Genomic DNA, 15,663 nt, shown 5'->3' with positions numbered 1-15,663 from the left:
GCGAGATCAAATGGTCGTGTTAATATCCCCATCTGTGGCCCTCAGCATATCATTGAGCTGACCCGCTGATGAGCGACATAGACATCACTTATCAATCTATTATAGTTCTCTATCTATGTTAGGTGGTCGTTCTCTGAGTGCTTCACAGCTAGACCTTCACCTCAAGATTGCGAGCCTGCTGCCAAAAATGCCATTTGGTTCTCAAAGACCATTTTCTTGTCTGTCTTTTATCACTACCATCCCTGGTGCCACTGACCATTTATTTGCCCAGTGTATTATAAACTTCCCCCCTTCAACTCTGGCTAATAACTTGCATTCGAAACAATGTCTACATATTAACTTTTTTCCAAAGACTTTAACCCCATTACAGCACTGCAAAATGTACTTAGTCCCCCTCCCCCACAAGAGCTAACAGCACATACACAGTAAGTGCATAGACTCTTGCAGCTTTGCTTATCTCACGTCCTACACTACCAGCCACCGCCCCTGTGCATAACAATAACCTGCTCTAAATAATTTTGGTCTTACCACAAGGCCAACAATATTTCCTCATCTGATGTTTTGCTTTTTATCTTGCGTATTGGTATTTTAAATTTTGACTCATTTTCACTTTTTATTTTTATTTTATTGCATGATACCTGCATTCACCACCAAATGTATTTGCCTCTCATTACAAATGTAACATATTTGTGCATAACAACTGATGTTGAACTTGTGCTTCTCATCTTAATAAACCAGGTGGGATGGCTTGCTTAATGTTGGTAAATACATATAGGAATCAATAATTGGACTGGCTTCACAATAATTGGCATTTTTTCATTTTTTGTGATCACTCATTAATGATGGAAGCGGTGCCAGACATCAAGTGCGTGTAATAATAGCTTTGCAGCTTGGTAATGTTGTGAACACTAATGAAGTGTTATCCTATTTTCCTATACAGGTATCCTTCCCAGCTCCCATACCCAAGTTGTCCATTCTGCTGGAAGAAGGTTTTTAGTTAGCCCTGTGCCAGAGTCTCGATTACGGGAGCCAAAGTTCTTTACCCCCTCATGCCCAATACCAAAAGAGATTCCAGTGACAGGTAAGCTATTCCAAATGAAAGCCCTTCCCTAGTCATCAAATGTAATTCTTCTCGTTCTTAGTTGCGAGTTTAAAGTTATGAATCTGCAAGATGGCACCTTATAGAAATGATAACATTTTGTTTCAGAATGTCTCTTATAAATTTGGGCAAGTCTCCAATGTTTGTATGTTATGCATGTTGTATTTGCATAGAGTGGTTGTTAGAGAAGTGTTTTTCTAAATACAGTTAGAGGTTATGGCAAGACGTGCGTATGTTTCAATCATTCTTTTGTTTCTCTTTCAGTTCCTGTGTCTTGTGGTCCTGGAATTAATCTGTCCCAGTCTGCATCATCTGTCAGTCTGCAGCATGCTTTTTCTGAACTCAAACAAGTGGCAGTGACAGAAGGTCCTAGCACAGCTCCCCCAATCTTTAATCAGGACATGCCACCTTTCCCATCTGTTCTCCCTCCAGTGACTGGCTTATTGGGACCTTTACCAGTAACTACAGCAGGTCTTCCTCACATGTCTGAACTTGTCATGAGTGAATTTGGTAATGGAGCCTTTCCACCAGTCACACAATCTGTTCTCACACAGCCTACTGAAAAAGTTATTACTGGCATTGCTCCTAGCACCAGTGTGCCAAATTCCATTTCTGTTGCGTCCGTCCCACCCCAAATTGGAAGTACTGTGGGCAGTGCTGATGCCTCCAAAGCTGATTCAGTGCTCATGACATCTTTGTCAAGCATTACACTGGTTAGTGGAACTGCCCCATTGGCTACCGGTGTAACATCTCCACCATTTCAACAGATTCCTGGACTGGGGCAAAGCGTCTCTGTGCCAGGTGCTTTATCTCCACCCTTGACCTCTCCACCTACACAACAAATTTCATCTTACCCCCCACAGACTTCTACCTTACCACCTCTTCTTAATATCCAGTCAAATACTGCTGTACAGACTACTGGCAATATATCTGCCAATAGTCTTGCAAACACAATAGTTTCAGGCACTCTTCCACTTCAGCCAGAGAGTGTTCAGAAAACAGTAGATAGTGCACATATGCGCAACACAACTGGTATGACCTTACCTCTGTCTGCACCACTAACATATGCCGCAGTGGCAGCAGCAGGTGTGTCAAATGTTTCACAGCCTGTTGGGGGACACCCCATACAGATTGCGTCATCTATAACAACCCCCGTTTTACCCCAGGGGACAATAACCACACCAATTCCAATGTGCTCTCTGCCAGATGCCCCAGTAATATTACCTCCAGTTTCAAATCCACCTGCTGTACAGCAGACAGTGGTACATACGCAACCTCAGTCAGCTTCTCTTCCAAATCAGCCTCACACCCACTGTGTGGAGGGAGATGTGGATACACTAACCAAAGCTCCTGGCATCGATGACATAAAAACTCTGGATGAAAAGTTACGATCTCTCTTCAAGGAACACACTGCTGGCGCCCCACATGTGTCTGCATCTTTGGAGACCACTTTATCCACCGAAGCTGCTGCGCAACCCAGCATAACCACTACTGCATTGATAAATCCAGTGATAACGAACACCAGTTCACCACCTATAAACCTCTCCCTTGCCTCAGCTGACTCAGCAGATGTATTACCTAGTCTCCCCCCTGGACAAGCTACTACCCCATCAAGCAATGTGCTGGCTTCAAACAGCATCACAACTTCTGGAAAACCGGCAGCTCCTTCCACAAAACCGCCATTAAACAGGATACCGGTAAGATCACTGCAAAATTTTTAATGTTTTTCTTAAATCCCTCTTCTCATTACCAGCTGGAGATACTTTTTGGTTGTGAAGGAGTTTCAAACACCAGGTACCCCGTTGAGTGCACTTTATAGAATTAGCGAACAAAGGGGTTGTGCATTTTTGCCTTTTGTTTTCTTTCTTATGCTGCATGAGAAGCGCTGTAAATAGTTTTGTGGCTATGAGAAACCTTTCTTATATAAGCCCTTCATTGTTGAAAAAACCTAAGAATAATTCTTGAGAATTAGGAGGATCTTCAAGCTGTTTAGAAAAATAATGAGTAAGAATATATTTTTTCCCATTAGGTGCCCAATTTTTATGCCAGAGATCCTGCCGGTAAAGAACTGGGCCCTGCCCTAGTACTACTAAAGGCTGCACTGTTCCAGAAAGGTTCAACATTACATGATTGTGGGCACCAGAAAATCTTTAAGTTCTAAAATCTGCTATATTTTTCATAGTACTTCTAATAACACACAAATGTACTCCATTATAGTCGCAAAGGGTGCATTCTGTCCTAGCTGAGGTTGCATATCTAAAAGCCCGGTTCCAATGGTACTGTCCTCCTTTCCATTTTTAATCTGGTCTTAAAGTGGCATTCCTGAACCCCACCTTTTCCCAAGTTACTTTTTCAAGCCAGTATATTTCTTTTCACTTTTTTTACAGTATTGTGAATCATTTTCTGTTACATGCCCTTTTTTCTTTAAACAGATAAAAACCCTGTGCTTGGGATGTTCTGAATTGTCACGCCTTTCGTGTATTTACTTGTGTTTTAAGCATGTTGTAAGCCTGTACTACATATGTATAAGTGTTCTTAGCTTTGAAACTTCAAAAGGACCAGTGGGGCCTCAGAAGTAAAAGATTGAATCTAAACGATCTCATAAGCGGGACCATCTACTGAAACGCCTCCTAAACGGTTGTCAGCTAAGAATGGAGGAACCTGTCTTAATTTCAGAAACCTGTAGATTAATAATTTCTACCGTAATGTTGAGACAACTTTCCCTCCTGAAACACCCAGCTGGCAGAGACATTTGACAACAAGGAATGTTTCATTCATTTACACATTTTTGGAGAGATTCTCTCTTTAAAATGTAATATTTTGTTGTACGTTGAGCTTCTTTCTCAGGAAAATGTTTTTCAAACTGATTTCCTGATCAGTGTTTATGCAATTATTTTTGCTACCTCAGTGAAGGCAAACTTGTAGTCCCTTTGGCCATGTACCCATGGTATGGCAGACAAAAGATTGCAAATGTTTTTCAAGGACTGGTTGACTGCCTCCTAAACACTCATTCAATGGAAGTGGTATGCACTGAAGTACATAGCAGGAATTTGCCTGAGAGGGAATGCAAGAATACTCTTTGAAAAGGCAGCGGTATTGTGAGTCACCGAAGAAGTATGACAGAATAGCCATGGAAAAGAAGCTCTTTAAAATTCAGACTAGCCCCCACGGACTTCAGCATGCGAAGATCCCGATAGACGAAAACACCCAGAATGGACAAGCACTCTAAACATTCAAGATCGATGTCAAGGTACAATTGCTACTTGTTCACTGAAGAAGAGCAACCCACCCCCCAAAAAAGCATTACTCTTTTTAGTCCTTTTACCCTTTTGAAGATATAGGCTGCTCTCTAGACGGCATAGCGAAAGCAGCCAAGCCAGCCACTGGTGTAATATTGGGGAATCGGAATTGAGCCAGGCTTGGGCGATGTAGATGCGGGCTACCGCCATTACAGTAAACACCAAATATTGTCCATCCCTCCCACCTGTGTCATTGTGTACTCCCAAGACCATTAGTTCTGGAGATAATATCACTTCTGTGTGTAAGACGGTCTGCAAAAAATGGGATATCTCTATTTTGAGAGTCTAGAACCTGACAACTGAAAATCATGTCTGCTTCCATACAGCATAGGCAGTATATACCAGTGTCCCTCTCCCAGCTTGCTATTTTAGCCGGTATATAGTTTAGGTTAAAAAGTGCAAATAATAATGTATGGCTAACTTCTAGTGACTCATAGAATCGGCCATCAGTGGCCCTTACTCTTCTCAGCCACTTATCTAACTGCTGCTCAATATAGTTTGACATGAACCCCCTCCCCCCCCAGATATTTATAAATCTGACATCCTACAGCCTGCAGCGTTGCAGAGTAATTTGGTAACAGCTGGGGGCCACCACATGGGGGTATAAAAATGTAACCTCCTCAGACCAGTCTTCTTCCTGACAGTCCCCCATATTTCAAATGCAACATGTAAGTTCTTGAACTTCACCTTTTTATAGTAGCTAGGTTCATTCATTTTCATAAAGAGACCTTAGCATCACCCCCTACTAACAGTTTATAAATGGTGGGTGTCATCTTCACCACATGGATGTCAGTCTTCTGCCCACCAACTAGGGAATTCATATATTGTAGAGCAACTACCCACCGATAGAACCTGAAATTTGGAACAGCCTAACCTCCTCTAACTTTGGACAGCAACATGTATTTTAAGACTCACCTGGCTTTAGCATAAGACCAGATGAAGCTATTAGATATCTCTTCTTCTTTTTTTTTTTTTTTTTTTTTTTTTTTTTTTTAAACCAGTGCTTTTCAGACTCTTAAGGTATACACCTGAAGAGGTAAAGCACCTTGGACAGGAATAGCATTTTGATTATATTACAGCAGCCGGTTATGACAGGGAGATTATCCATTCTTCTAAAGTCCTGTTTTACCTTGCATAATACCGGCTCAAGATTTAGTTCTACTACTTGGTCTATTTTATGGGTAACAGTAACACCTAAATTCACTGCCTGATAAGCAAACCCGATCGTCCTCAAATTGTAGTTGGTCGTTGACTGCCAGCTATGTCGTATTCCAGTTCAGAAGATAGCCTGAAATCTTCCCAAACTTTAAGGCTTCCTGTTCCAGCTCCTGCATGCCATGACCATAATATTGTCAGCATATGAGAGTATTTGTGTGCTGTATCCCTGCAGCCTCATTGGAGTGATTGAGACATTGGCTTCTAGTTTCCTAATCAAAGGATCAATGTATAGACCAAACAGAGGTGAGCATGGGCACCCTTGCCATGTAGATTCTTACAAACCACTAGGATAGCCCTAATAAACCCAAAACCAAAATTATACCAACTCAATACCACCTAAAGGTGATCTCATGCCACCCGGTCAAAAGCCTTCTCAGCATCTAAAAGTGCTAAGGCCATAGGGGCTCCTTGCACATTGGCTCAGTCAAATAGAGTTATTATTACAGAGTGCCCCAGGCCACACCAGTCCTGATTTCACTCCAAATATTCTGAGATCCATTCCGTCATGTGAAACATAATCTTCAGTAGACAGTAACCCCCTATCGAATGGCCATGTCTGTGAGGACCTTTTTCTGCCCAGGGAAAAGACTCCCAACAGACAACCAACAGATTGTAGCCTGACAGAACCTATGGATAATTTTCTATTTGGGCCCTGTTCTGCTTTTCTTCAAGCTAAGAGGGAACAAAGCTAAAGAATGCAGCACTCTTAGTCTGAGTAATGAATTTATTAAGGCACTTCCCAGGTCTCCAACGCAAGTGTATGAAAATAGTAATGTGAACACTTAATTTGAATGCAGGAACGCACGTGCAACTTCTAAAATAATCACAGCAGTTGTATAATAATCAGAAAAAATGCAATATATCAACAATGAATATATATGCAGTGAATAAGTATATTTATGCATGCACACAGTGAAGCTAGATAATTATGAATTAAACATGAATCACAACGGGGATCGAATCCAACATCATCCTTGTCTGCCAACTTCAAGCTGTGGAACCCGGAACAACTGAAACAGGAGGAATTTCCCCAGTGGTACTCTGAGTTTCCCGAGCAATGCTTTCACCCTCAAGAATGAGTTCTTCCTGCCTCAGCGCCAAGCTTCCCCACCTTATATACTTTCAACAAAACTTAAGAGGAAGGTTCTAGTAACCCCCCTCCCTTTGAGTAAGTTGTGAAATTCAAGCGCTGCCTGTACTGGGTCAGTGTTGTAAAACACACAAAGAGAATGGCCAAATCTCAAGGTGTATTTGCAAGACTGAGCTGTACCCTTGTACATTATCTGCTTGTACACTCTCATAAACGTTGAATCCCCCATGTTGTGTTCCCTTTTCTTAGTGAGAAAAGCAAAAACACATTAACAAGCTTTGCGTGGAAAAATATCTGCATCACCAATGTGATGGCATTTGAAGCTAAGCTAAGCATAAAATGGCGTCAGTGATCAAGATGAATTCGGTGGTTAAATACAGATAGCATTACAGCCCCACAAACCAAGCTCACGGAAGTGAGAAAATAATCCAACCTGACATGCTTCCTATGTGGTGCAGAAAAAAACGTTTAGCCAGGATTTGAGGGCTTAAGCTTTTGCCAGATATCCACCCAAACCATCATTCAGTTTCAAGTGCTGAAATGCTCAATAAACCCTGGGGTTCTTTCTGGAATACTGCCCATCAAGTAAGTCACTTTGCACCTTTACTATGTTAATGTTCAAGTCCCCACAGACAATGATTGGTGTCTGCAATAGGATCAACTCAGTGTTCAAGTAATCTAAAATGGTGGGATAATCAAGAATTGGACCATAGCAGGCCAGGTACTCCATGGACAGGAAACAAGAATCCTGGGACCGGTTTCAGGGTATCACCCTTCATCAGCCAGGCTAGCTTGAATCCAGTGGCACAGCAAGCAAGAGACTAACGTCTGGGTATACCCTAGCCACTTAAGGCGCACAAGGCAACATCACAAAATAAAATAATGGACGGAGTGTTGAAACTCTTCCAACACTCACCGCCAGTCACAGACCTTTCGTATTTTGCTCGCCATGTCACCCCAGGTTGGATCATTTTGTGTTGCTAAAGTTGCCCTAACTGGGAAGGTTATGCCCAGACGTTGGGCCCTTGCTCACTATGCCACTGGATTCAAGCTAGCCTGGCTGATGAAGGGTGATACCCTGAAACCGGTCCCAGGATGCTTGTTTCCGGTCCAGGGAGGACCTGACCTGGCAGTTCAGGCTGGACTGTTCCCATGGGGAACAGGGTCAAGACTGGTTTGCATATGTCTGGGTCCAAACTGGGGTGGCATGGTGAGCAAAAGAACAATGGATTAAACCCAGATCTATGACTGGAGGTGGATGGTTGAAAAGTTTCAGCACTCCGTCCATCATCCTTTTGTGTTGCTATGGCTTTCTAAACGGCCTATTTCATGATGGTACTTTTAAAATGGCATTTTTGTAGGCTGCAAATCAGGCTGTTTGCAACCTCAAGTCTGCTTTGTACATTGGGCCCCCCATGTTTTAGATCACTGAAGTGGGAATTTGTGTTGATGACTCCAGATTCTGCAACTTTCCTTACAAAATCTGCGAACACTTTTATAACATTCTAAGAGAACCACTTACTTGAACTTTCAGAAATGTCAATAGGAGTAAAGATAATTGTTATTGAGACCAGGTGTTCAAAACTGTCTCTCTTGAACAGAAATATGTATAGATTGAATTCAGAATTTGACACTCAATGGATCCCTTCTTGGTGATGTCCTAATTTGATTCCTTTTTGAAGACTGTGATTCCTAAAATGAAATATTCTAGAAATGACATCCCTAATAGAGGGTTGAGCTTCGCTCCCGCTGGCAGTCTGGAAGCAAGTTCAATTATGCTACTTTGTCAGAGTTTACTCAAAGATGTTGCTCAGAAATCGTCATACCCAGGAGGAGATACTGTTTTCTGTAGCTCTAAAGTACTTGGCCCCAAACGTTTTCTAGACATTTGTTTTGATTGGTGTGGAGCAGGTAAGATTGGGCAGCTTGATGTTGAGGGAAAATAATTGCATCAAAGATTACTTTACTATTTACAACATAGTTGAATCCTACCTCAGTGTCAAAGCCATGGTCCTTACTAAAAGATGACTGTAAGAAAAACAGTTGAGAGTGAACTGGTTGTCTTGGAAAGTGGATTGGTAACCCAGTCCTGAACAGAGCCTTTTCTGGTAGAGCAAGAATCTCTTCGCGTAAATCAAGAGAAGGAATGAGGCATCTTTTGTTTTCTTAGGAGGCTGAGATGCAGGTGTACATCAGCTTCTCTTCCTGGGAGTGCAGTATATCTTCAAGTGCTGGCAAGAATTACAAGTCCTGGTGAAAAGAAATTAAGTTGGCAGACTCTTTTAGAAGGCACCAGGAAAGACCACTTTCTTAGCCCACTTTCATCCTACAAAGTGCAGTAACTCTTAAATACAATGGAGACCCAAAAGCAAGGATAAATGTTTTTGATATCCTGACTTTAAAAATAAAAAAAAAATTATCTTGTAAGTGCTGCATGGCTGTGTGGCCTAAAGTGTCGGCACTTAACTCCCTGTGCAGCCTTTGCCTTGTTTGAAAAAATTCAAATGTGTGGTTTCTTTGTTCTTTTAAACAGCTATAAGAACTTTAACTAATTGTGATTTTAAGTGTCCGGGATCACACTGAAAAGGCCAAAAAATTCCTAGAAATGATCATGTGATTCAAAAGTGCATACACATAGTGCCCAGGAGTGTAGATCTTGATTTGTGATGCCCTTGTGCATCAACCAGATGGCCAAAGTCTTCCAAAGATCTTTACATTTCAAGCAACAGTGCATATATTTATTAAGGTTAGATTTTTTTTTTATTCTTTAGGAGGAATTCAAGCACAAACTTGGGCCCTTGTTAACCGTCTCTGCAGCACCATTGCACTCCTTCCCCAAAAGCAACCTTGCTCGCTTTTCCCTCACCACAAACCTGTGCTCTTTGTGCTTGGAGTATATGCAACATTTTTGACAGAGCTTGTTAGTTAGCAACACATTTTGACACTTCTAAGAAAGTACACCCCTGTTGTAAAAAATCACATTTCTTTGTGTGATTTTTGTGACCAATGCAAGTTTTCGTGAAAAAGTTGTTGATTGCTGTATGCACAAAATATTAGCTACTACCTTTGCACAGCATATCAGGTATTTTGTAGAGCACATGATACTGATGAGGCATTTTGCCAAATATGTGTTGTCACTGCACTACATTATGCAGTCTTTGAAAGTGCATTAACACCTAGTATATCCCTAGGTTTCAACGTAAGTTCAGGAGGGTCAGATCCAAGATTTTTGGGTTTCCAACGTAGGATAATCTTACACACAAGAAATATGGATGGTGCTCATTTATACTTCGGTAGTTATTTTGAAAATCTGACATGGAACTGACTCTCCTATAGCTGTTTTGGTCATTGCTAGTCTATGCAACAGATAAGAGCCAAGGGTGTCTTTGCAAGGCTGGTTAGTACACATGTAGATGACCACGCAAGACAGTACTGTTGATGGTCCTGATTTTGATGGCTATGGTGGCATGCTGATTTTGCTATGAAAAGGTGCTGGCTTATGGCAGTGGAATGTAGAATCATGACATTTATAGGGGTGTTGCTTGTACATTGGTGTCATACTGCATGTACCCATGCTGCTTTAAGGTAAGTAAAACTGGGAAATGTATGGTGTTCAGGACAGATGTCCGAGCGGATGGTAATATGATTATTGCTTTGAGATTAATATATTTTGGATGTGGAGGAACACTCTACTGTCGAAAAAGGTACAATGAGCATATTTAGTAGCAAGGCACAAGTGTTGTTCAATGTAGTTGAATACTATTATTGACATTAGCTGGCCTTTGTCATTTTATTGGTTGTGAGAGGAATTTGCTTATGCTTCTAATGTTTTCTGTTGTACTAGCTGTATTTTGTGCTGTAGTGTGGGTTCACGAGCTTGTATAGTTTGTCGAGTTGTGGTTGAGGTGTTGGGCGATTCATTTTTAGTGCTGTTGGACAGTTATGGTTATTTGCGGTACAGTCCGAGAGAAACAGATACTGTCTTTTAAGCCTTTGGTGTGCTGTATGGTTATATGTAAGAATAGTGGTTCAACACTTGGCCTTTATACTCTCCTAACTGCTTTGGATTAAGCGGGATGCTTTTTGGTTGGTGTTGAGGTGTTATTTATGCTTGACTTCAGTGTTGTTTGAGAGGGATATCTAATTAACTGTGTGGTCTCAGGTGCTCTACGTGGCTGTAGGTGGCAATGTCTTTTTAATATTGATTTTTGTCTTTTGGTGTCTGAAGGTGTTTGGCATAGAGAGATGCAACATAGGATCAAGATTGTTAAATCCCTGTACTCCCTGACTCTAGTAACCAGATTTCATAACCATTCTCTGTTAATTGTCTCACTGGTGACGTAAAATTGACTTGGTTTAGAGATACGTACAAGTAGGCACACTGCACAGTGCCAGCTGAACAATGTATTGACTGTGCAGATGGTGGAAAGAACCTCACAAGTTGATAGTAGGAAAGAGTCCTATTAGAATTGGAGCCACCCAAAAGGTAACGTTTTGAACTCAATACAACTCTGAGTTCTGTTAGTTAATAATGTGAAAAGACCTTTCTTATAATCATGCTGCAGTTAACTTTGGTATGGAACCTTTCATTTACTATTTTCACAGGTTAAGTATGTTAGGTATATAAATCCTTTCATTTAGCAACTGTTAATTAGATGTTTTTATATTGCACACTTTTTCACTTCAATTGTAATCCTGCAGTCATTGTCGTTGGATCCTATTATGGTCTTGTAGGTCCCAAAGAGCTAAAATTAATTACATTCAAATGTTTTACAGAAGTGCTTGATTTAAGCCTCAGTGATAGCTTTTTGTCTCCAACCCTGTGCTTTTTTAACCTTCACTATCATACTAGTAACGTTCTTCCAACATGGAGCTATAGACACATTATTATTGCATGTTTTAGATGCTGCCCAGAACCAAGCCTCCCATGTAAAACTCTAAAAAGTTTGCTTCTTGTTATGAAGCTTAGAAGAATTGCCTGAAGAAATGTGTAATTGTTATTGTATGTGAATCGGAGACCAAGGGGTGTTGCTTTTAAAGGCAATAAAGGGAAAGGCAAAAAAGAAACACGCAGTTCTGCATGAACCATTCATTTATAACATATTTTGGCACTTTACTAGTACACTCATATTAACAATAAGTTACTTCTTTGCATGTTTCTCTTGATTCATTTAAATGAGGAAAGATTTCTGATAAAAGTGCTTTAATATTTTTATAGCACTTATGGTCTTACCTTTCCCATTCATTGTCTGTAGGTGCTTCCACTTGGGGCCGAGTGTCCATCTGGCACCCCATCCGCTGAACAGCAGTTGCCCCTACAAGGACCTTCACTAACTCAGGTGCTGCATGCCATCTCTTTGCTTGTAACTTCTTTCTGCTCTTTTTTGTTCTGTCAAATGGCGTGGTAAAATAAACTCCTTTACATGAACTTTGGTATGCCTTCTTTGATTAAATCAAATGTTTGTGATCTGAACCAGTAATAGACTCCCTAGCTAATATGTATAACCATTTTTATAGTTTTCAACACATCCTCTAGTATATGTTTTAATAGTTACTGTTATCTAGCAATTGTTTTGGACAATTTGAGACATTAGTTGTTGCATATGAAGGTTAATGTGCCGGACATTTTCCATATTCAAACGATGGTGTTTTGTACTTGATATCCATAAATGTTAGTATCAGAGGTGGAGAACGAAGTCTCACCTTGCTGCTATTGATTGCATTAGGCAGTAGTCGTTCAGTGTGAAAACTGCCATAAAGCATACTAGCAGAAACATGCTTTAGGAGGAAATATCAAATCCGAAGGCTTGAATATTCTATTAACAAATTGTGTAGAGTTTAGTAGGATTTTGTGTCTAATTTTCAGCATTAAGGTCATTGTCTGTGCTGGGCCAAGTGTCTCTCAATGGACTTGTGTTTTACCCTCTGTGTCCACATTACCTGCATTATCAAATTGGTGTATGTTATGTTGTCATATGAGTCTTACCTTGGAGGTAAGACTGCTGGTTTGGGGCGGCAGTACCACCGCTTCTGGGTTGATCCCACAGCACCTGGCAGCTGCTGGCCTAACTGATTTTGCTCGTTATCAGCACCTCAACCAAACCTAGAAAGTAAAGGTGATTTGTGGCAGCCTGCCGCATGAAAGTGACTCCTCAGGGAAGACATGGAACTGATCTTACCCCTTTCCCTCATTTTCACACTGTCTCATACATGCGAAGACAGACGGAGAAATGCAGGAGAGTTTTCAGTGTATTTTATAGGAGTAGCTGCATTCAGTGTAAAAACCAGCATGAGCTGTGATTGTTAGAAAAATTAAACACAATACGAATATTATTGTGACCATGAGCGTGAAACAAATAAAAAGCCACATCATCCTGTCACACTAGTGCATCTGAATCCCTATCACACACTTCTGGTGTCTACATGACAGCATAGCAGTGATGGCCCTTTTCTGCCCGAACTTAGTAATGAAAGGAAGCCACTGCCCCATACCTGAAAAATGCACAAAACAAAAACAATGGCCATAGGGGGACACATGCATCACATTTCCACCAATAATATATAAATTATTATTGAGGCACTTTTATTTGTGTTATCTTTTGTATTCTAATTCATTCATAAAAACATCATAGACACTCTGCAGATAGAGATTCAAACCACAATGATTTTCAATGTATCTCAACCACCCCAACAAATGGAACACTCTTGCCCAACTTTTACATGCAATTCCTTATACAACAATTCAAACATTGACAGCCAAATGTATGCAGTGCATCTTTTTTTGGTCCATCTATAAGGTAGTAAATATTCTCATGACCTTATTGCCAGCTCCCCCACATATCTCATGCACATACTGGAGGTTATGCCACTGCTGATGTAGGAGCAGTCTGGGCCGAGCCATGCGTAGTTGAAGAGCCAAGTTTTCGGCGGCTTGGGTATCTCAAGAATTTAAAGGACTGCTCTGATGTGTAGGGCAGGTTTTTTCTATGCTTTAGTAGCAAGGTAGGTGAGGGTACGACCTCTGGTTCTGGTACTGCGTATGCATGAGATGTGCGAGTAGGAGTCTGGCTGAGCTCAGATGTCTGAAAGGTTTCAGCAATTGTATGAGGTTGTTGAGGTATGCTGGGCCAGTGTAAGGATTTGAATGTGTGCATGAGGTGTTTGAAGAGAGCCCGCTTTGGGATGGGGAGCCTGTGAAGCTCTTTGGGTGCAAGGTGGGGTGGAAGGTTGAGAGTGATGCATTCTATATCGTTTGGAGTCGTCTGGTTAGTGGAGTGAGGGAGTCACGACATACTGGGTGAGTTTGGCACACATGGAGTCAAGTCCTTAGGTGAAAATGGAGTTTATTGCATGTGTACCCTTCCTACCTTGACTGACTGCCTTCTTTCTGTATGATATCCTTATGAAAGCATACTTAATCTAAGGTTTTCCTACCTGTTTGTTTTGGTCTCTTAAGTCCTCACTGATCCTGTATACTTGCCAAGGGAACCTCCACTAATGCCTTGCGTGGCAGCCACCTGAGGCTCAGGAAGACATGCCTTTCGTGAGTCTTTAGTGCACTTACTATGCTCCAACCCTTTCCATTTTGTGGATGCAATTTGGGTTATGTCCATGGATGCCTCTGGGACTACATTCCTCAATGTGAGCAAGCATATCTACCTTTGAAACATAGATAAACATGCTGGGGAGAACTGCCCCAAGTTCCTTAAAAAGCAGTTCAAAAACTGCTAAAGGTTTAGGTTTTGCTACACAAGAGTACTCCTTTGCAATGTGGCTTATGTTTCATCCACCGTATGTGCAGTGCAGTGACTGTAATGCACGTGTCATACGGTGAACAGAACATCTACCATGTTTTGACAGCTGATAAAGGTGTCAAGCAGGCCATCAGCAAATCCAACATTTTCCCAACTAGAGGAAACCATTTGAAAGCCTGCTTTTCTTGTGAATTAATAGCCCATGTGCAGGAAGCCTGTCTGGTGTATGGTGGGTACCTAAGGTACTTACACCTTATTCCAGGTATCCCCTATTACTGTAGTGTAGGTAGGGTCTAGAAGCCAGACTCTCTAGAGGTATCTGTGGATGAACAGCTAAGGCTTATCTAGGAGACATGCAAAGCTCATGCAACACCACTGTAGTGTCACAGCACTCACACACATGAAAGAAAACACTCAGTGTTCCAAAAATAAAAGTGCTTTATTTTAGTGACAATTACCAAAAAGTACTAGAAAGGCAACCCTCCAATACGAGGTAAGTAACACACTAGATATGTACACTAGTAATCAGTAATAGGCATAAAAAGTGATAGAAAACAGTGCAAATGCAAATAGATAATAGTGACCCTAAGGGGAGCCCAAACCATATACAAAAAAAAAAATGGAATGCAAACACAGGACCCCCACCTGGGTAGGTGGAATGTGTAGAGGGGAGCTGGAGGTACTAGGAAATCTCAAACGTAAGTACCACAGAGCCCCCTAGCGGGAGTAAGTTACTGGATCCCCAAACCACCCAAAAGCAAGGAAAAGAAGAAAATGCAACACCCTGCCAAGACTGCAAGAAACTAGCAGTGGATTCCTGAACGGGAAGCCCTGTGGAAGGTGGGGGAGCAAGTCCAGAAGTCACAGAAGAGTCCAGGGGGAGAAGGCTTCTGACTTGGCAAAGGCAGAAGTCTTGGTGGAGCACAAAGTAGCTGCTGGGGACCAGAAAGGTCCAGGAGGACTCAACCCACAGGGGACTCCTAGGGGGACTCTCTGCAAGGTAGAGAGTCCAAAGAAGTAGAGGCAGCCCCCACAGGAGACCCACTGGATGAGGAACCAGGAGTCACAGAGGAGCCCACGCAACTCAACTGGAGAAGGGTCCCAAGGCGCAGGAGAAGCATGCAGAGGGCTGTGTTGCAGGAGGGAGTGCTGGGGGCTGGGGCTACACAGAGCATGAAGATCCCTTGGAGGAGATACAAAAAA

General features: G+C 41.7%; 1 protein-coding gene across 6 annotated transcripts in view; it reads left to right on the top strand.

Annotated features, from left to right (window-relative positions):
- Window positions 1-15,663, top strand: part of WNK1 (WNK lysine deficient protein kinase 1) — a 669,373-nt gene that overhangs the window by 484,385 nt on the left and 169,325 nt on the right. For 4 of the 6 annotated variants that reach the window (XM_069228120.1, XM_069228118.1, XM_069228117.1 and 1 more), the window contains exons 16-18: window positions 941-1,081; window positions 1,364-2,796; window positions 11,962-12,045. In XM_069228120.1, the coding sequence (XP_069084221.1) occupies window positions 941-1,081; window positions 1,364-2,796; window positions 11,962-12,045 (1,658 nt within the window). The remainder of the gene's footprint in view (window positions 1-940; window positions 1,082-1,363; window positions 2,797-11,961; window positions 12,046-15,663) is intronic. The other 2 variants (XM_069228121.1, XM_069228119.1) reach the window with 1 other exon arrangement.

This window comes from Pleurodeles waltl, chromosome 4_1 (assembly GCF_031143425.1).
Source record: "Pleurodeles waltl isolate 20211129_DDA chromosome 4_1, aPleWal1.hap1.20221129, whole genome shotgun sequence".
Lineage (NCBI taxonomy): Eukaryota > Metazoa > Chordata > Amphibia > Caudata > Salamandridae > Pleurodeles > Pleurodeles waltl.
The sequence above is the reverse complement of the archived record's forward strand: the minus strand, read 5'-3'. Positions and strand labels throughout refer to the sequence as shown.